Here is an 18,959-nt window from a genome sequence, read left to right as displayed (position 1 = left end):
TTTGGTCAATCCATATATGGTGATATCCATTAACCTCAAAAAAAAAAGGGAACAGTAACGTGGTGTGATACAAACAACACAGATACAGGGGAGGGCGTAAGTAAGAATGTGTATCAATTAATATTATCATATATCTAAGAGAGACCAACAAAAATGATATTACAGTGAAGGAAGAAGATTGAGTTCTTACTTTCTTCTTTTTGTGGGATAATTTCACACTCTTTTCTCCTTCGATGTTATTTGTGCGGGGAGTCTTCTTGAAGAGTAATGCTTCGTATACTAATTACACATAAATTCTCTAATCCTCATCTCATCTCCTTGCTCTCCAAGTCAAATCTCTTCCTACCTCTCTTTCTCGGCTATTGCGAATTCAGGGGTAGTGTGGGCATCCCTTTCGCGTGTTGGCTCTCCATTTCCAGTAGCATTAGCGACTTTTGCCTCTGGTATCTGTTTCTCTTCGCTGCTAGCGCTGCAACAACACACATACAAAGACAGAGAGAGTGAGAGAGATCAAAATTCAAGAATGTCCTTCATCATCTTCAATATTGAGGAATTTTACTTACATGTCAAATCGTGAGGAGGAGCAAAGTCGTAATCATGCCTTCCTCTCCAGATGCAGCACAAGTAAATGACCAGGAGAACCAGAGTGACAAACACCACACAAGATATGGCTATGGCTATTTTACCCCCTTTGGATAAGTGGCCATTCTCCCATAATAGTGGACATGACGGAAGAGATGGTACGCCGCATAATCCTTTGTTTCCAGAGAGACTGTAAAAAGGAAGGAAATTGTTGTAGAGCGTGAGCTTATGGATCAAAGAACAAAGCCATTGATAATAAAAAGGAAGGTAAGTTGCCATTGATGAAACAAATATAGACTACATTAATACATTATTACTATTACATGTGGACTTTTAAATTTAACTTACTCGATAATTCCACCATGAACACCAACTGAATAAACCTCCTCTGGTACCTTTCCTTGCAATTCGTTGCCATTCAAAAGCCTAACAACACATCATAGAGAAATCAATCAGCGTTCATGTTAACGCCAATAAAGATGGTTGTCATCAAAACCTTGTTAGGCATACTCTACTTATTAATCATCTAATATTGAATGCTAATATAGTTGTGTTAACATGAATCATTATTTCCTTGTCTTTCAAATAGATAGTGGTTGTTTTTCACATTGATTGGAGAAAAATATTGACACAGAACAGTTACGTTAGAAATAATGTTATGAAGCAGATTCTTACACGAGCTTTAGGCTTGACAAGGACAGACTTTCAGGTATTGGTCCTGTGAGCTGATTGTTTGATAAGTCACTGCAGTCCAAATAGGCAAACAATAAACACAAATGTACCGAGCCAGAATTGTTTCTTTGGTTTCTCTAAACCAACTCTAATATCATTGTTTTATTGTCAGGTACGCATTTAAAATAAGTTATCTACAATTTGAAGTAGTAACAAGCTGAAAAGATTTCCGTTTATGCATTTATAATCAAATTTTGGCAACTGATGATGGACCGAGGTATGTTAACTTACAGACTCACAAGGGATTTATGCCCAAGACCAAAAGGTAGTTGACCAGTTAAGGTATTTGAACTCAAGTTCCTGCAAGAAAACAAATGAAAAACTCATAAATGCCTTTTCCCAGAGAATATGAGATAATCGAGTTACTTTGTGTCTCACAATCCAAATGCATTACAAAGAGCTACGAAATCTGAGAAAGATAAACAAAGTCAATAGTTGAGATACTTACAAGCTATTCAAATTCGTCAGCAGACTTATTTGTTCACTGATGAATCCTTTCAAGCCTTGGCTTCCAAGGTCTCTGAAACAAGTAAAGAAATATATAACAACTCCCTATATTAAGCATTACATGATAACATATTAATAGTAAGAAAACCACAATGCAGACATAAGAAACAACGAGCACCAAAATAAGGCAATATTACCATCCATAGTTAACACTATTCCAAGAAGTTGCTGGAAACTTATTATAATGCCCAGAATACAAAATTCCAGATAAACAAATTAATTTGTAACCCATAATCAAGTCCTTTGCTTTCCTTTATCACACAACGTGACGGTATTTAAGACAAGCCAGTTCTAGTTACTGTCTGCATCCATGAAACTCACATTTGGAATATCACAAGAGCAGATCCTTGTGAGTTTGCCCGGCATGAGACTCCTTCCCAAGCATCCCAGTTAGTAGGAGCACATGGATCACCATTCCAACCCATTCTATCAGGTACACGTAGCGAATCCTTCAATGCTTTCATAGCAGTCACTGCAAAACAAACCAATTTGCTCAAGGCTTATTATTATTCTCAGAAGTCAAATCAAATCAAGAAAAAACATAAATGTTTTTATCCACCAAAAACAGTGTTCGACTATCCTTTTTAATCTGGCATACCTTGTTCAGGCACTGTAGCCATATCAGCAGGAACAATAGCGTAATTCTCAAGCCCACTAATGATCGGTGCACCGGAAACAGAAGACAATTTCACAGTCACAGTCGTACTACTCAGATTCTTCACAGTATAGTTCAAACTAAACGCAGCAAATCCACCAACCTCATGGAACACATCAACTCTGCTCACATTGTTATCATTCACCACAAGATCAAACACTCTTTGCCCAGCCTTCTTCACAGTAGAATCAATCTCAGAGAAATGAAACCAAAGCAAGTAATCAAGCTTCGCATCAACCTCAAGCTCGTAAACCAACGAACCACCACCACGAGAAGCCGTAACCGCCGTTTGATAAAGCTTCATCGGGAAATAGTTAGGCGCCTGGTTCACTCCTTTGATCTTCTCAACCGTAGACAACGACCTCGCCACCGATTTCGAATCGTCCGATCGGAAATCTTCATCGGATTGCCACGACCGTCCGAAACTATCGGTGTGGTTAGTGAACCCAGGTCCCCACTGATCCGAGCCACACGAGAGCCTCCCGTAGTTAACCAACAGAACATTCTGACCAGTCCCGTCGGCGTCGTAGGAAGAAGGATCAACTTGCAAGACTTCCAACGAACCTACAATAGGAGGATCAGTAGCGATGCTGTAAAAGCACAAATCGAGCTCACCGTCACCGATAAAGGCAAAGAGATCAGAGTAAGAGCCTTCGCGAAGGAAACCCTCAGGCCAAGGAGATCTCCAGGAGAAAACAAGGGTGCCTTCGACGGAGACATCAAAGGACGGGGAGTGAGATTTACCGTCGTAGTTATCGTAAACGGTGAAAGTTCGGAGATAGTAACGACCAGGAGGGAGAGGAACGACGTAGCAATTCTTCTTGCCGAAGGAGAGAGGGAAGTACCTGATGGTTTTCTCGGCGATTTGATGGAATCGAAGAGGCTCGGAGACGACGGCGGTGCTTCCTCCGGTGTAAAATTGATCGGGGAGCCATGTGCGGTTGAATGCGTCTGTTGAACCTTCGGGACTTCCACAGTCAATGAAGAAAGATGTATCTGCAACAGAAATAAGAAAACAGAGGATGAGTTCAGTTAATCATTAGTCAGATCTAGACGGAGAGATAGAGATAAGGAGGAGGGTGACGTACTGAATGGAGAGGAGAGAGAAAGGGGAAGGAGGAGGAGGAAGATGGAGGAGAGAAAGAGGTAGAAGGAGGAAGATGGAGATAAGGGCATTTTGGGAATTAGATGGGATTGAGAGAGTGCAGAGTAAAGGGAAGCATGTAATGTGATGGTGGGTGTGGTACTACGACTGTGATTTGAAAGAAGAAACCAATTTTGTCAACAATTAGAAGAAAAAAAGAAAAAAAAAAAGAAAAGGATGAAGGAAGGGCGAGATTAGCGGGTGGACTGAGTTGAGTCATTTAAGGACATTTACACACTTCTGGCTGACTTTAATTTTCACCTTTTTCCCCTGTTTTAATGGCCGCTTTTTTACTATCTTTTCTCTTTTAAATATTCTGTTTTTGACTAATTGTTTTTTAATAAACCTGATTAGCAATGCTGCAATGGAATAATACAGAAACAGAGGTAATAAATACTGTACATCATTACTCACGGGAAACGAGTAGATTAGTATTAGATATATAGACAGTGGTAAAATTGTAAGTGAGAAAGTGTCTCGCTAATAAATAGTAAAAAAAGGAGTTACTTACTTTACTTAACTACTACGTCAGTGGAAGAAGTAAATATTCTACTAGTCACCACCGTGACGTGGCCACCATGCACTATCAGACAAATAAATTATTCATTCACTACCTAAAATTCACCGGTAAATAAATCTAACTAAACCCCAACCAATCATTTTAACTTTCTGAAAATCCAGTTTTAGTTGGGTAACCACCAAGTCAAAAACCAAATCTTAATCCTAGTTTGATTAAACTACAAATAAACTCTTTTTTTTTTTTTTTCTAATGACGAAAAACAAGTTGCGATCATCATGATGCCCACTTTGTATTCGGTTGGATTTTTGGGGTCAATCTATTCCTAAACTACCTAGTCATATCATGTGATTTACGAAAATGAATAATTTTGGAGTGATTTAGTGAAAGAATAAAAAAGCAACGTGGTTAGTAGTTAGTTACTGTAAATCGTCGTCAGAAGACAACGCGTTCAGGGTGTATATGTAAAATATTAAAGTCTCTGAATCCGTGACTCCGTCTACTTGTCGTTTCCTTCTAAAAGGTACAATATAACAATAGACAAAACCCCGGTCTATCTCACCAACTCCCCGGTTTTCTCTTCAGTACCATTGACTTATGTCTAATTATTCCATGGGCTTTCAAGCCCAGCCCATTACTTTGACACATACATTTCAATTTGCAGGCAGGGTTCAACAAGCTCAACGTGTTGCTTGTTTCTAGCCTACGTTTACTACCTTCGCGACAATAGGGAAGCTAAACATGTAAATTCGTTGTTGTTTGTTTCTACTTTCTAGTCTACGTTGCTGTTTGTTGCGTTTAGATAAGAAATGGCCTAGATGCCTTAGATGTTGTGTTCGGACCTTCTGTTAAGAAAGGAACATGAGTTCGGTAAGAAAGTTTTACTAGTGTAATTCATACATCCAGATTTTGGAGCTCATAAAACCCATCAAAAGCATCATATTTACATACGGACATTGCAAATTAGATCAGAAACACGTTCCATACTAGTTCTTCTACTTCTACATCCCAAAACCAAAAAAACCAAAACAAGTTTGAATCAATCCCTCGAGGAAATTACCATATTACAACAAAAGCTTGGCACTGTTTTGCCAACCAAAAAATATCAATGAGTTCCATAGTCTTGAGCTCGTGGTACATTTGTTAAGTCAGTCAGTCTTTCCAGTCCCCCAGGCGAGAAAGCTGTCCTGTGATCCAAATTCCTATACAGACATAACCAATAACCATTAGGCTTTTGTACCTGATTGCATGTAAAAAAGTTTTAAGTAAAAAGAGGGATTTAAGTTTTACCAGCTGGCTCAGACGAAACTCAGGTGGAGTATCGAGCTCTATGTTGGAGGGATCAAGAACGATCTTCTGACATTCCTCCAGGTCCCGTTTGAACTCTTCTGTTCCTAGGTGTGCGTAATCTGCAATACATGGTTGTTTATTCTTTAAGCTTCCACTGTTTGTGTTCTCTTCCCTGTCCTGTGATCCCACTAGCAAGAGATCATCACAAAGAGACAAGGCTTCCACAAGCTGTTGCGAGTCCAAGAATAACTGAGATCCGCTGTCAAACCAAGTCGGCTGTTTCTCAGCTTCGTTTTCATCATCTCTATCCTTCTCCTGCTCTTCTTTATCATCTATTGTTTCTTTTGCTCCGTTTTCAAGTCCAGGTTCGGGCTCAGGCTCAGGCTCAGGCTCATATGCAGAACTTGGTCTTCCATGATTAGGCTGAATACTCTGAACCTCATCTTCCATATACATTACCTCAGATGTCTTAGGTACCGGAAACAAAAGGAAATAGAGTCTATTAGTGCAATATCAATGAGTTGTTAAATTATAGAGGAATGTGTAAAATGTCAACCGGTAACTAACTAGTCCTTTATTAACTTCAGCAAGAGCGCATCTCCACCCTCGACCCAATTCTCAATCCTAAACATAGAATAATCCTGAAATACCCATCTCCCTCTGCCTAAACTCCCTTTTCATTTTCATCATTAATTCTGTGGCTAACCGTCTCAACTATAGCTGCTGAAGTATCACAACAGCGACAAGCCACCTATGGTAATCACAATGCTCTCGCACCAGACTAGCACAAGGATTTGTCAATAGAAAGCAAACGAAACGAATTTTACCTCAGCAAGAGAAACGTCTTGGGCAGTAACATAGCTATGGGGAGTAACATAGTCATTGCCAAAGTGAGAGTCAGAATAAAGTTGTACAGCATCTCGAGGCTCAGGTGTAACTAATTTTGGAGTGACAGGATCCACTTTTGGAGTCATTACAGCAAAGATTTCCTCAGAGACTTCTTGCTCAGCCTTATCACCTTGCTTGACAACTAGCTGCTGTGGCTGCTGGTAGAATATCTTAGAAACAACATAATCACCTTCCTTCTCATCTTCTTCTATTCCCAAGTGATATTGGTGCATCACCCAGTTCGTTTTCACAGCTTTTCCGCCATAGAGAACCATTATTTTTTTGCACCCTCTTTGAACACCATCCAACACAACCGGTTTCGTTCTTCCTGTCTTATGCCAGCGCACATCGCCAAAATCGTCGTCGTGAATCTTTCTACGCTTTCGAGTTCCTGTGCTATAGGCTTTGATTGCCTTATGGAAGAAGTGGGACACCGTTCCATCGTTCTTAACACCTGAGTATTTTTGAATTTAAGTTAAGATAAAATGAACTTGGGAACATCTCTGATGACTGAAAACAGAAAGAAGAAACCCTGCATTGCCTAACCTGGTAAATTCTTAGGATGAGTGTAACAGATTCCATCATCTTGATTGACGGTTGGGATGAACTCATCGATGAACGGGTGAGAACTTAAACCTGATAAACCAGATTTTGCTAGCAAGTGCCAAATGATCTCTGGATCAGATGGATCGAACTTCACACCTCGAGGCAAGCCTGGCCAATCATCAACAACCTGAAAATTGTACAAAAACTAGTTAGTTTTACAACAACTACATAGATGTATGATATTAGAACATCAAATGAAACAAAAGAGCAAACCGTACATCGCTGTTGTCAATGACATGTCGACAGTTTGGACAATGTCTTGTAGGATTGCTTTTCCACACAACTTGGCGAGGGTCAGAACCAGCCGATGCATTCATAATTTTTGTTGCAATCCGGTTGCTATCAATCAACCATGATCGTCTGCATACAGAAGAAAAGAGCAACCACTGGTCAAGACAGTGGTTCCAAACATTATAGCCAAGGCAGAATGATCAGAGAGATGATATCAACACAATGCCATTACCAATGCAGGTTAAAGAAGACACTGTCACATAAAAACAAAACTAAATCCTGAAAGACAAGACATTATTATGTCTACCAGAATCTAGATTGAGCAGAATACTTATGTCTGTTGTCCTCAAGGAACAAAGAGAACCTGAAATATGGAATCAGTTCCACCATATTTGGTAAGGGTAATTGGATATCTCTACTTGGATAGAGTGCAGACACTGAAAATACATACATACTGTAGTGTAGATACTAAGCAAGCAGCAGTTAAAAAGGTATGAACTTCAAGCTCATCGATCAAATTAGCATCATACAACAGGAACCTTAAACAAAAAAATCCCTTCTTAAAAAAAGAAAGCTAGTAGCAGTGAAAGTGAAAGACCCTAATGCAGATTTCAAATTAAAACCCTTTCGCGCTTAGCTTTGACATCGGGAGAAAGTAGAATCACAAAGCTTCGTTGATACACAAACAAAAACTAAAAAAGATTCAAACTTTTTTTGTTTGTTTCTACTTCAAAATTGCAATCGGGAGGGAGGAATCGTACTTAGGGTTTGAGTCTCAACTAAAAAAACCATGACCTAGCCAAAATCCAGAGCGAGATCGAAAGAGAAAAGTACTTACCCAGCCATGGGAGCTTGACGAAGAAAAAGATCAGAGAAGCAGAATCGGAAAAACCCTAGACAAGTCTCTCTCTCTCTCTCGACGCTTAAATGGATACTACAATTGCAAAGTAAGGATATTCTCAAAACTCGAGTCCGGATTAATACTACTACTACTGTTTCCGCTTAAGTACGAAATAAAGTTAAAAATCTTTTTTTTTTTTTTTTTTTCTTTCTTTTTTATAAAAGATTTTGAGAGACAATAAAATCTTGTCCCGAGCGAATAACTGGGAAGTGGAGAGAGAGAGATAGAGGCGCCAGTTTAAGTTTTCTTTTGGAAGTGTGAGCATTTTAATTGGGTGTGACTCGGTCCGCATACATACGACGACTTTACGTTGACTTCTATCGTGATAACACGCTTGTCGTACAGATCAACGGTTAGGATGATATCTTCCATGAATCTAATTATTAATTAATTAAGTAATACTACCTTTTATTATTATCATACAGAGATAAAGGATGGGTTAACGATGTTTATTTATAAATCTATATTAACATTTTTTTAGTACATTTTGTGCTATGCTCTTTTAATTTTGTTTATCTAAAAAATTGTTTATAACATTAACTCCTAAAAAGTTTTCAAAACTAACATTACTCCAGATTTTGTTTTCTAAATATTTTACATTTTATTTCAATTAAAAAATAACAACAATCAATATGAAAATAGAAACTATCATATATTTAACTATATATTATGTTGTGTTTTGAAGATATTCTATATTTGAATTCTTCGTAAACAAAGAAAAAAACAATTTGATTCCTATTTTGTTTTTAAAAATCTGTGAGCTTTGATTCTTAACGTAAGAAAAACTTCGATTGACAATTATTTAAATATTATAATTAACATATATAAACTTAATAAAAAAATTAATTATTATAAATATGTAAAATTAAAAAATTCTCAAATACTATATAATGTGTTTATATAGTAGATGAGTTATAAAGAGAACATGTTGAAATTAATAAAATATTATTAAATTTGTGTTAACACGGGTTAGATCCTCATTTAATTATTTATCAACACTACTAATATTAGAATATTTGACCTAAAATCAAGTTGATTTAACTAAGTTGTATAAAATAATTAAATTATTAGGAAAAATGTGACTTAATCACAGTGTATAATTACTGATTATGTATTTAGATCCTTTATTTTTTGTTATAATAATTAAAAATCAAAATAGAATCTCAAACACTAAACAAAACAAACTAAATATAACAAACAAATGGTCATGATTCATGAAGTGTATTGTGGATTAAAAAATAATATAAATATTTAGTCGCACAACAACTAGAAAATTTAGTTATTCCTCTATTTACAAAACATTCAATATTTAATAAATAGATACAACATAAAATATAAACTATAATAGAAATTGTATGCCCGCGGTGTACTGCGGATTAAAATTTAGAGTATTTTTATGATACTATGCGACATAATTTGGTGGACTTTCTCACTTTCCAGAAAATGTATTAAATTATATTTTTATTCCAAATATTGAAGAAGACAAAAAGCCATTGTTTATCATCCACCAACACACATATTGAGTTTTGAGCGCTCCAAGTTATTATCAAATATTATATATAGATATGTATATGTTTGTATCTATTCAGTTTAGGAAATCTCTTTCATATATGAATGTTATGCAACCCTAATCATTATCCTCATCTCATGAGACTAAATATACCATTTTTTAGTACTACACTGCTAAAATATTATTGTGAAAACGAATGTGTATATAACACGACAAACTGATAAAATATACCAATACAACTTATATAAGAATTGGATTCCTAATTATATTATGATTTTGAACAGAGTTAATTGTATTTTAGTCCAAACCAAAGAAATATTAGAGGTAATTGTATATAACATATATAGCCAAATTATATAAGAATAAAATTTATACTTCGAATTATCTCTATATAATAGAGGTAGTTATATATAATAGAGGTAATTTTGTACATGAATTGGACTCATACTTGTTACTTTTCCCTTCCTATCGACACAATACACTTGAAGACGATTTTCAAACGTAATTACATGTGATTGTGAACATTGTTTTTGGTATATTTTTAGTAGGAAAATTCTTGTTTTTGTTCTGCGGGTTTTGATATTAATTCACAATTATGGATTCTAAATCATTAATCATTTTTAATATATATATATATTTTAATTAGTTGTATCTCATAATTTTTTTGTTAGTAGTTTAATCTATAACAGTCAAATCAATGAATCTCGAGACATCGCAGCTTGTCAGTCAGTGCAAACATCATAGTGGAGCTTATGACAATCGATGTTGCTCGGGCTGCTCAAGCTGTCCGGGCTTATAATGATCTAGACACGGGAATCATTATTTTTTTTGAATTTAATAAATACATTGGATGAATGATTTGTAAATTCATATAGAATTGTAAAATTATAAAAATCAAAATATATGAATTTTGAAATAACATGTTTTATCTTTGGATTTGAATTCTTCTATTTTTTTTTTACTTTTAAATCTATTCAAATTCATTTAAAACAAAATGTTGATTTTGAAATCCAAAATCAAATCATTAAACGAATAACATGAGTTTTTAACAAGTATTTATAAATCATAGAACCAATAACTCATAATTTTGATAAACGTTTAAAAATCAATGATTATATAATACATGATTTTTTGATTTGATTTCCAATTCTATTAAAATCATAAAATAAATAACCCCGCTAGTATCCTCCAGACCTTATCCTCAACATTCTCATAAAAGTTTCAACAATCAAAACAATAGCCAAAGTAGTTCCAACCTTCCTGAATGTCCATATTTAGAAACCACTTCACCCAGAAACTGCAGCGCTGGGGAGGGATCTTGAGGCGTTGGTATCATAGATTCAACAAAGATAGAATGATTAGAATAACATTTCCTTTTGCCTGAATTTGCAGTTTCTCTACTAGCCAATATTTTCTTTAGAGAATGATTAGAAGCAAATTTAATCAAATCCACTTATGACTTATCCTAAAAGTGGAATCATGTATAAGTACAAAACAATACAATTTTTTTTTTCAGAAACGAACCAATATAAGTACCGGCTCTTGCTTTTTGTGTACTTGGTACCAATCGTGTCTCACGGCATAGATACCTTGCTCACTTAAATCTCTAGCCTCCAAATGTAATATTTCACGGCTGCTGCATAAGCGTGACTCTTGCTCATCTTTTCTTCCAAATCTTTAGGGGGCGCAAATACTATGGAATACTCGAGAACAAACCGAAAGAAACGTGGGAAGTAGCGATTATCTTGATTGGTAAACTCAAACCCAGCTCTTTTTCTCAAAGGCAGCCAAAAACGTTTACCATACCAAGCTGCTAACTGCGCTGTGAGCTTCATAGTCTCAAACTCCTTGCGCTTCATCCCTTTAGGAAGTCTGGCTTCCAGGAGATCGATCAGGCAGATAAATTTTACCATCATCATCATAATCATCATCATCAAGATTAGCTCTATAGTATTCGGTAAGAGGCTCAAGTACAAGAACTTTCTTCTCCTGATGATTAGCTCCGACATCTTCTTCTTTTTTTGTTTTTTTTGGTTCAATGTGAAAAACGCATCTTCTTCTTCTTCTTCTTCTTCTTCTTCTTCTTCTTGTTTCTGAGAAAGGTATTCAGCGAGCTTTTGCTTATAATATCCCTGTAAGGGATCTTCTGAGCTCTTCAGAAAGTTGAGGTTGAGGCTTTCATGATGGAGTTTAACGTTAATGATAAACTTCTCCTCCTCAGACCCGCCGTGTTCCGCTACATAACGTGCCGTCATCTCCACGAATGTTTTCATATCTGGAGGTGGTGGATAGTCTTTCATATCTAGAGGTGGCAGGTTTTGCATTTCTGGAGGTACTGGAAAGCTTATCATATCTGGAAGTTCTAGAAGGTTTTGCATATCCTTACAGATGAAAAAAAAATCAGACATTTTGTTTTACGCATAAATAATTACTGGTTCCACAGCAAAGTATCAAAATCTACCGGAAAAAACAAAAATTCACGAATGTTTTCCATGGAATAAACAAGAAATCGATGGATCCGTACCTCATCCGGGAAGAAACAGCCGCCCTGCCGTGTGTCGTCGTTGTCGTGAAGAGATAAATTCATCATGGGACAAGGCAGAAATACTGAGAGAAACAAGAGATCAGATTCTTCGTTTAGACAAACTATTTGTTCCACAACAAACTATCAGATCTACCGGAAAAAAGCTGATTACAGCGGAGATAAATTCATGAATATTTCCCGTGAAAAAGGCAGAAATACTGGGAAAAAAGAAAAAAAAAACAAGAAATCGATCGATCCAACGACTATTATTTTCATCATTATCTCCTCACATTTTTTACTCTTATTTCAACAGATTGATTGGTTTGAGACCAAAAAGGTCGGGATCATATTCAATTTCCCAGACGTAGAAACATCTTATAACCATAAGTTGTCACTCTTTTTTTTTTTTTGTGTTTCTTACATTGATATTTCCTCTCAACGATACAAGCACAAGTTGCTAAAAAAAACCTACAGCTTCCTTACAGAAACTGATGAAACCTTAGACTTGCTTGTTGATGGTGTTTTAGACAATGCTGATGCTTTGAAACCTCCTCTCAATAGACTCGACGCTGATGCTGCGCTTATCTTCCTTCTCTTTGCTTCTAACTCCATTCTTTTCTTGCTCGATGATGACATCGAGTAAGATGACTCGGGAAAGATGGAAGATGCATGGATTAGTGCTCGTTTGTCCCTTCGGTTCTTATCAAACTTGGTTTTGAATTTCACGTTTGATGCAGCTTTAATATCTTCTTCACTCTTTGGAAGAAGTCTTATCCCTAACCCTATCTTCCTTGAAGCAGCCTCTTCTTCTGCTACACGTTTTCTGTGTCCCTGGCAAATTAGAACAAAGTTAGAAAGGAGGAACCGAAAATCGGATTGCAAGCAGAGCAAAACTTGCAAATTGGAACTAACCCTAAGTTGTGCACGTAGAGCTCTGTTTATGGAGTAATCATCAGCATGTCTTGCATCAGAGACTCGCTGGAGACGGACCAAAAGCGGCTCTGCTGCTTTCTTCTTCTGCAAATCTACTTCCTGGTGCTCTAGACGATAAAACGGGTCTGCAAGCTTTCCCTTCTCTGCACAAGTACATCAAAGCAAGTCAAGAATTGTCGGCCAGAACAAATAACAAGGATAAGCTATTGAAAGGCCTATAGAGCTTCTAAATGCAAACTTGTAGTAGAAAGATGGAAACCAACCTTCCTCAGCAGTGAGCTCCATGGTTTCTGCATCTTCTACATCATACTCCTCGACCTTCTTCTGGGCACCACTAGTGATTACATACTCGCAATTCTGAGGATCAGTCTGAATGACTATCTCATGTTTGCAGCATGGTGATTTCATTGCAAAGCTCCATATCTAACCATGATAAGATATAAAACTCAGCCATAGTTCTATAGCAAGCAAAAAGAGAATATACAATGCAGCGTACATGTATTTTGTGCAATCAAAGGATTTTCGGGACAGGAGTAGATTTCTAAAGTGTCATATTTTAAGTAATCATCAACAAAAGAAAGACTCTCAATCATACCTTTGTAGAATAATAGTTCCCAACTTGCTTCTTTTCTGCATTAAATCGAACACCCTTGCCAATCATAGAATTGCAGCCACCACACCATATATTATAGGGCATCTCGAACCTGAACACAAAATAAAAGCACGTATAAAAAATTTAACCGAAGTGAAAGTACCATCCTGCCAATTCAACATAAACAAAGCTTCTGATCGATCAACAGAAATTACACAAGGTAGAAACTTTAACATCGAACCATGCCAATACACTGAGGACAACTCAAGCCTAATACACACTTTTTCCTACTTTTAAACATCATAATAGTTTGACGTTAAACTTTGGTTTAGCCGCCTCATCTTACAATTCATGGATTACAGAAGCAATCAAATGAAAAACTAGAGTGAATCCAGCCTAAAGTAAGTAGCATCTCCCTCCCAATGTTACAACTTGGGAACTAAGGCAGTCACTGCAATAATGAGCTAGTAATATAGCAGTATTTGATTATATATATAATTACCTTATGACCAAGATCCCCTCGCCTATCTTCTTTGCCCTCTCTCTGAGAGGATGCTGTCCTTGAAACTTGTTCAAGGAACCTTGATCTGGAGTCCATTCCGGGGGATAGTAAAAGTTATCCGCCCTGGCAGCTGATAGAGTCGACTGCAAAACAAGCAAAAAAAGGAAACAAATTGAAAAGAGTTAACACATGAAACTGAAAACCACCAAATCAGATAGGAGGTATATATAATACAGATTACAAAACGCAAACAATTGATTCGATTAGACAAATCATACAGAAAAGTTTGTAATTTTACCAATGAACCATACGCTAATCAATTGAAAAAAAAAAAAAAGGATTAAAATTTCTCAGAAGAAACCCTTTGTGAACAAAAAAACCTAGAACCACCAAATTAAATACCCTAAAATCTCAAAAGAGATTCATACAAATCGCAGCCAAAATCAATCTTAAACACTTAAAAGCTACGGGGATCCATTAAAACGAGCAAACACAGTTTATCCCTAATTTTACAACCCTCGAGAAGCAGAAGATAAATAAATTAGCATATCCCCCAATTGACTTATAGACCAAATTAATTGACTCAACGATGAACCGAGCAAACTATATAAGACGTACCATCTTGTTTCAATCGAGATCAAAATCGATCTTCGTAATCTCCTCTTCCTTCTCCTCCTCTGTGATGTTCAATCGCAAACAGAAAACTATTGGTGAAAACTGAACAGACTTGGTAAATCCACAGGTCACGAATCTTCTTCTACCTCAGCAAAACGTTGCCGTATTGATATATATTTTCCAACGCGGTCGCGGATTTATAAATAACACGTAAGCTAATTCTTTTTTTTTAAAATAACAAATTGTTAATTTAATTTAGACTGTGAAATAAAAGCAGTTTGAAAACGCGAAGGGCGTTTAAAATTAATCGGATGAGTAGAACGCAAACGTGAATTGTGTGTGTCGATGTGTCAGTTTCCGATATTGCAACGCCTTTTATTACAAGCGGCTATAGTTAGTTGAGCTCTCCGGCGATTATCTGATCTTTTGAATTTACCAAAAAAAAAAAAAATGGTGTCTTCGGTAGCTTCTTCTCTTACATGCTCAAGCTTTACTCTGAATCTTCTTCCTCTTATGCGGACGGATTCACCAGTTTCACTTTCACCCTCCAGGAAGCGTCGTCGATCAGCTTATGTGGTGGTGGTGGCGGCAACATCTTCCAGAGATGGTAACGATACCAAATTCGTCACCTTTCTCGGAAAAGGCGGCTCCGGCAAGACCACCGCCGCTGTTTTCGCCGCTCAGGTGTTTTTTATGATTTCTTTCTCATTGCATTTCATCAATCTTGACGAAAGTACTGAAATTTCCTCGGCATTGAATTCTGAATCCTATAATGTTTAGAATTTAGTGTTGTTGTATTGATCTGATCTCTCTGCTTAGATTTTTTTTGATGTTATTGTTTGCTAACTAAACTTTTGAGGGGAAATGGTTTTGCTCATAGCATTACGCATTGGCTGGACTGAGTACATGCTTAGTGGTACAAAATCAAGACCCTTCTGCTGATTTCCTCCTTGGAACCAAGATTGGGAATACTCCTACTTTGATCAACGACAATCTCTCTGTCATTAGGCTTGAAACCACAAAAGTTCGTCCCTTTTTCCATCTTCTTTCGTATGCTTTATGTCTGGTTCAGGGTTTGAAGTTACTTTAACGACGATTCTTTGAAACACTGCAGATGCTTCTGGAACCTCTTAAACAGCTGAAGCAAGCAGACGCTCGACTTAATATGACCCAAGGGGTTCTTGAAGGGGTAGGTATGTGACACAAACTTCGTATCTGCGAGTTTCCATAGAAAATGATATTTGGGATTTTGAGTCCTATAATTTGTTTTTGGCTATTGATGTGTAGTAGGTGGTTGGTGAAGAGCTAGGTGTGCTTCCAGGGATGGATTCAATCTTTTCAATGCTTGAACTCGAGAGGCTTGTTGGTTTCTTTAGGCAAGCAACCCGGAAGAACCACAAGGGGAAGACTTTTGACGTTGTGATTTACGATGGTATTAGCACTGAGGAAACTCTTCGGATGATTGGTCTAAGCAGTAAAACAAGGTCTCTTTTATGTTTTGCTTTTCTTTTTTGTACTTCTCTGTGCTTCTTTCCCTTCTTGCAACCCTTAAGGAAGTTTGCTTTTTTGCAGATTGTATGTGAAATATGTGAGAAGTTTGGCCGAGAAGACAGATTTGGGGAGGCTAACAAGTCCTTCCATTATGAGATTTGTTGATGAATCAATGAACGTAAGCGGCAATAAGTCCCCTTTCGATGGTATGACAACTCCTGCCATGTGGGATACTTTGGAACGTTTCTTGGAGGTGATCTGTTATCCCATAACTCAAGTCTCTTTCAACTAATTTTGGTCTGAAATCACATATGGATTTTTGCAAACTGTAGACTGGCGCTTCTGCTTGGAGAGATCCAGAGAGATTCAGGAGTTTTCTTGTAATGGACCCAAACAATCCTATGTCTGTTAAAGCTGCACTACGGTATTGGGGTTGTACAGTACAAGCAGGATCTCATGCTTCTGGGGCGTTTACTATTTCTTCTTCTCATCTGACATGCAAAACCCCAATAGAAGATTTTGTGCCTCTGCCCTTTGCTTCTGCATCGGTTCCATTTACTATAAATGGTCTGGATTGGGACAAAATACTGCTGGACCAAGCGAATGCGAGTATCCGGGAACTTCTTTCTGAAACAGTAAGGAAAGGAAGCAGCTTGACAACAACAGTAACGTTTGATACAGCAAAGAAATTGGTGACTCTTTTCATGCCAGGGTTTGAGAAATCGGAGATCAAACTGTACCAGGTAAAAAGCTTTCTCATCTCCCTCAGACTCTCTCACCCACATTTGTAAAGCTATCCCCATTTCCTTAACCTCTTCTGTACTGGCATAATGTTATTGCCTTCTGTTCACATATGGAAATAAGAAGTGAGAATGATTTTTGGTTTTCTTGCTGAAATTTCAGTACAGAGGAGGTTCTGAGCTCTTAATAGAAGCCGGGGACCAAAGACGGGTGATTAATTTACCGGCTCAGATTCAAGGAAAGGTTGGAGGAGCCAAGTTTTTGGACAGAAGTCTCATCATCACAATGCGGTAATACATTTTAGAAGAACTAATTTGTTCTTTTTTGTACACCAAAGATGTGTAGTAGTCTGTCCCCAAATCCAATACAAACAAAAAAAAAATGAAAGAAAACTCAAGAAGAAAAACATTTGGGACGATCTTGAGATGAATAAACAAGTTTCTCATCACCAGAATGGCTCTGATACTTTGGCAAAACAGCAGCAGTTACAACAATGCAACTGAGTAGAGCCAAGCCAAGTCCTAGACCGTTGACAGTCATTGATTCAGAACCGCGTCTGGGGACGTTCCTCTTAGTCTGAAGGAACGTCAGTTTCTCAAGCAGTCCGGTCTCGGCGGTGGCAATGGCAAGACCGTATGTATAGAGTCCAAAGAAGACGTGCCATGGAAGAAACGTGGTTCTTGTTGTTCGTACTTCTCCTCTATGCCAGAAACTCATGAACCCAGTCACCCACTGCAACACAACGTCATTACTATTAAATCTTCAAAACTGGTCTCACTCAAGAGTTAAAGTCGTAAATTCTGATAACTTAACGCCACAGATTAACATTTCTTAATAAACTGTAATTACAATTAATAAACACCGGAACTTCATCAATAAACTATGTAGGACATAAGAAGAGGCTCTTCTGAAGAGCATAAGTTGAAGTGACAGTCATGACTGGTTCTTCAATCTGCTAAATAATTAATAATTCGTTTTAGTAGTCTTTTAGGGGAATCTTGTCAGCTTTAGCTTCCGTAACAAATCAGAAAGTAATCCCAAGTGGCTATACAATTTCTTCCTTTGTCCATTCTTTGCATTATTGATGGCCAACATTTCAAAAAAAGAAAAAGAAATTATAATGAAAGCAAAGTGTAATCCGACATTTTAAAACATATAATAGTACGTTTTTAAAAGACTTGGAAAGCATCTACTTCTTTTTCGATGATGCATTAAAAATTCATGTCAGATGCTTAATATTATATCTATAGAATAAAATGTAAATATAATATTGGTAGGTGGAAATAGAAAAAGACGAACCTGGGCAGCGAAGAGAGAAACAGAGAGTAAGCCCATCCAAGAATGGAGACTGTAGAAATTGGCAAAAAAGCCACGTTGGTAATGGAACTTTGTCCAAATTCCAAACACAGCAGAGGCCAATGCCACTCCTTGTAGCCATAGATGTACTGCTTTCTTCGTTTTCCTTGAACCAGGTAACCATTTGTGTATTAAAATCGCTGCAGATCACAAGACCCCAGATTCTTGATAAACATATTCAAGAACGAATTGAGGAGGAAATCTTCATCAAAAGAGCATAAAGAGGGATGATCATCACTACCTTCTCCACTTACAAGAATGAAGCCAATCACCATCAGCAGAGGATGGAGAGTCTACATAATTATAATAAACATGATTAGTTTTGAGATCCAGTTGAAATCAAAGAGAGCAAGGAGTGTGATATGATTACAGAGTAGCCGAAGTCTTGACTAGGGAGGAAGAGAGCCCAGTACAGAACCGAAACTGCGATTACTAAACCTGAGAGTCTCGCAAACAAAACCAGTGATAGTCTTGAAGAACCCACACTTCCCATTCTAATTATCTCTCTTCAAAGTTGAGTAGTAGTAGTAGTACACAGTAGAGCACAGTCCCTCAGACTCCGAGAGTTGCCGACAAAAAGATGTTTTGAGAAACTAAAAAAGACATTTTAAGGTTCCGTTCCGTATAAAGACCTCTCTCTCT

At 37.2% G+C, this 18,959-nt stretch overlaps 6 protein-coding genes across 17 annotated transcripts; 1 reads left to right on the top strand and 5 right to left on the bottom strand.

The window, feature by feature from the left end:
* LOC104776685 (receptor-like protein 4) lies at nucleotides 1-3,900 on the bottom strand. 5 transcript variants are annotated; one of them, XR_015591232.1, is made up of 10 exons: nucleotides 3,565-3,867; nucleotides 2,580-3,472; nucleotides 2,420-2,475; nucleotides 2,143-2,293; nucleotides 1,763-1,834; nucleotides 1,546-1,614; nucleotides 1,258-1,326; nucleotides 931-1,008; nucleotides 564-772; nucleotides 1-469 (listed from the first exon to the last, which is right to left on the bottom strand). XR_015591232.1 is itself a non-coding variant. In XM_087502304.1 (10 exons), the coding sequence occupies exons 3-10, from the start codon at nucleotides 2,778-2,780 to the stop codon at nucleotides 360-362; spliced, it is 1,119 nt and encodes a 372-aa protein (XP_087358430.1). In that variant the 5' UTR covers nucleotides 2,781-3,040; nucleotides 3,322-3,472; nucleotides 3,565-3,810; the 3' UTR covers nucleotides 1-359. The 5 variants fall into 5 exon arrangements, 2 of the variants coding, with proteins under 2 accessions (XP_087358430.1, XP_010499093.2); XR_015591234.1 differs by having other exon boundaries at nucleotides 1,554-1,614; XM_087502304.1 differs by having other exon boundaries at nucleotides 2,420-3,040; nucleotides 3,322-3,472; nucleotides 3,565-3,810.
* Nucleotides 3,901-5,044: 1,144 nt separating this feature from the next.
* On the bottom strand, nucleotides 5,045-8,316 carry LOC104776684 (SUPPRESSOR OF GAMMA RESPONSE 1-like). 2 transcript variants are annotated; one of them, XM_010500787.3, is made up of 6 exons: nucleotides 7,991-8,316; nucleotides 7,140-7,281; nucleotides 6,862-7,048; nucleotides 6,255-6,769; nucleotides 5,428-5,895; nucleotides 5,045-5,339 (listed from the first exon to the last, which is right to left on the bottom strand). In XM_010500787.3, the coding sequence occupies exons 1-6, from the start codon at nucleotides 7,996-7,998 to the stop codon at nucleotides 5,286-5,288; spliced, it is 1,374 nt and encodes a 457-aa protein (XP_010499089.1). In that variant the 5' UTR covers nucleotides 7,999-8,316; the 3' UTR covers nucleotides 5,045-5,285. The 2 variants fall into 2 exon arrangements, with proteins under 2 accessions (XP_010499089.1, XP_010499091.1); XM_010500789.3 differs by having other exon boundaries at nucleotides 7,140-7,307; nucleotides 7,991-8,173.
* A 2,595-nt stretch (nucleotides 8,317-10,911) lies between these two features.
* Nucleotides 10,912-12,433, bottom strand: LOC104776683 (putative splicing factor 3A subunit 1). The gene is made up of 2 exons (XM_010500785.3): nucleotides 12,088-12,433; nucleotides 10,912-11,944 (listed from the first exon to the last, which is right to left on the bottom strand). The coding sequence occupies exons 1-2, from the start codon at nucleotides 12,151-12,153 to the stop codon at nucleotides 11,162-11,164; spliced, it is 849 nt and encodes a 282-aa protein (XP_010499087.2). The 5' UTR covers nucleotides 12,154-12,433; the 3' UTR covers nucleotides 10,912-11,161.
* On the bottom strand, nucleotides 12,406-14,904 carry LOC109124395 (uncharacterized). Its single transcript, XM_010479611.2, has 6 exons — nucleotides 14,733-14,904; nucleotides 14,115-14,257; nucleotides 13,616-13,724; nucleotides 13,284-13,443; nucleotides 13,000-13,163; nucleotides 12,406-12,918 (listed from the first exon to the last, which is right to left on the bottom strand). The coding sequence occupies exons 1-6, from the start codon at nucleotides 14,733-14,735 to the stop codon at nucleotides 12,556-12,558; spliced, it is 942 nt and encodes a 313-aa protein (XP_010477913.2). The 5' UTR covers nucleotides 14,736-14,904; the 3' UTR covers nucleotides 12,406-12,555.
* A 111-nt stretch (nucleotides 14,905-15,015) lies between these two features.
* Nucleotides 15,016-17,409, top strand: LOC104778879 (ATPase GET3D, chloroplastic). Of its 7 annotated transcripts, none has more exons than XM_087502603.1 (8): nucleotides 15,016-15,191; nucleotides 15,281-15,413; nucleotides 15,610-15,753; nucleotides 15,844-15,922; nucleotides 16,017-16,213; nucleotides 16,302-16,473; nucleotides 16,553-16,963; nucleotides 17,124-17,409. In XM_087502603.1, exons 5-8 carry the CDS (start codon nucleotides 16,053-16,055, stop codon nucleotides 17,253-17,255), a joined length of 876 nt encoding a protein of 291 aa, XP_087358729.1. In that variant the 5' UTR covers nucleotides 15,016-15,191; nucleotides 15,281-15,413; nucleotides 15,610-15,753; nucleotides 15,844-15,922; nucleotides 16,017-16,052; the 3' UTR covers nucleotides 17,256-17,409. The 7 variants fall into 7 exon arrangements, with proteins under 7 accessions (XP_087358729.1, XP_087358704.1, XP_087358738.1 ...); XM_087502612.1 differs by having other exon boundaries at nucleotides 15,035-15,191; nucleotides 16,020-16,213; XM_087502583.1 differs by having other exon boundaries at nucleotides 15,077-15,191; nucleotides 15,844-15,918; nucleotides 16,020-16,213.
* LOC104776678 (putative transmembrane ascorbate ferrireductase 4) lies at nucleotides 17,220-18,958 on the bottom strand. Its single transcript, XM_087502631.1, has 4 exons — nucleotides 18,688-18,958; nucleotides 18,559-18,610; nucleotides 18,261-18,457; nucleotides 17,220-17,693 (listed from the first exon to the last, which is right to left on the bottom strand). Exons 1-4 carry the CDS (start codon nucleotides 18,808-18,810, stop codon nucleotides 17,355-17,357), a joined length of 711 nt encoding a protein of 236 aa, XP_087358757.1. The 5' UTR covers nucleotides 18,811-18,958; the 3' UTR covers nucleotides 17,220-17,354.
* Between the last annotated feature and the right edge of the window lies 1 nt (nucleotide 18,959).

The sequence above is a fragment of the Camelina sativa genome, chromosome 3 (assembly GCF_030686135.1).
Source record: "Camelina sativa cultivar CO46 ecotype springtype chromosome 3, ASM3068613v1".
NCBI lineage: Eukaryota > Viridiplantae > Streptophyta > Magnoliopsida > Brassicales > Brassicaceae > Camelina > Camelina sativa.
Note: the sequence above shows the minus strand (reverse complement) of the source record. Positions and strands in the feature narration are given on the sequence as shown.

Excerpts from the sequence above, each read along its gene's own strand:
- LOC104776685 (XM_010500791.3), bottom strand. The coding sequence starts at position 3,652 with ATGCCCTTATCTCCATCTTCCTCCTTCTACCTCTTTCTCTCCTCCATC. Across the intron at positions 1,835-2,142 it reads GCTCTTGTGATATTCCAAAT|AGACCTTGGAAGCCAAGGCT; the intron begins GTGAGTTTCATG and ends TACTTGTTTCAG. Across the intron at positions 1,009-1,257 it reads TTGTCAAGCCTAAAGCTCGT|GCTTTTGAATGGCAACGAAT; the intron begins GTAAGAATCTGC and ends ATGTGTTGTTAG.
- LOC104776678 (XM_087502631.1), bottom strand. The coding sequence starts at position 18,810 with ATGGGAAGTGTGGGTTCTTCAAGACTATCACTGGTTTTGTTTGCGAGA. Across the intron at positions 18,611-18,687 it reads GTCAAGACTTCGGCTACTCT|ACTCTCCATCCTCTGCTGAT; the intron begins GTAATCATATCA and ends ATAATTATGTAG. Across the intron at positions 17,694-18,260 it reads TTTCTCTCTTCGCTGCCCAG|TGGGTGACTGGGTTCATGAG; the intron begins GTTCGTCTTTTT and ends GTTGTGTTGCAG.
- LOC104776683 (XM_010500785.3), bottom strand. The coding sequence starts at position 12,153 with ATGATGAATTTATCTCTTCACGACAACGACGACACACGGCAGGGCGGC. Across the intron at positions 11,945-12,087 it reads GCTGTTTCTTCCCGGATGAG|GATATGCAAAACCTTCTAGA; the intron begins GTACGGATCCAT and ends TTCATCTGTAAG.
- LOC104778879 (XM_087502578.1), top strand. The coding sequence starts at position 15,180 with ATGGTGTCTTCGGTAGCTTCTTCTCTTACATGCTCAAGCTTTACTCTG. Across the intron at positions 15,919-16,019 it reads CCCAAGGGGTTCTTGAAGGG|GTGGTTGGTGAAGAGCTAGG; the intron begins GTAGGTATGTGA and ends GATGTGTAGTAG. Across the intron at positions 16,214-16,301 it reads GGTCTAAGCAGTAAAACAAG|ATTGTATGTGAAATATGTGA; the intron begins GTCTCTTTTATG and ends GCTTTTTTGCAG.
- LOC104776684 (XM_010500787.3), bottom strand. Across the intron at positions 6,770-6,861 it reads TCATCCTAAGAATTTACCAG|GTGTTAAGAACGATGGAACG; the intron begins GTTAGGCAATGC and ends AAAAATACTCAG. Across the intron at positions 5,896-6,254 it reads AAGACGTTTCTCTTGCTGAG|ACATCTGAGGTAATGTATAT; the intron begins GTAAAATTCGTT and ends CCGGTACCTAAG.
- LOC109124395 (XM_010479611.2), bottom strand. Across the intron at positions 13,725-14,114 it reads GAGGGGATCTTGGTCATAAG|GTTCGAGATGCCCTATAATA; the intron begins GTAATTATATAT and ends TTTTGTGTTCAG. Across the intron at positions 12,919-12,999 it reads CTCTACGTGCACAACTTAGG|GGACACAGAAAACGTGTAGC; the intron begins GTTAGTTCCAAT and ends CTAATTTGCCAG.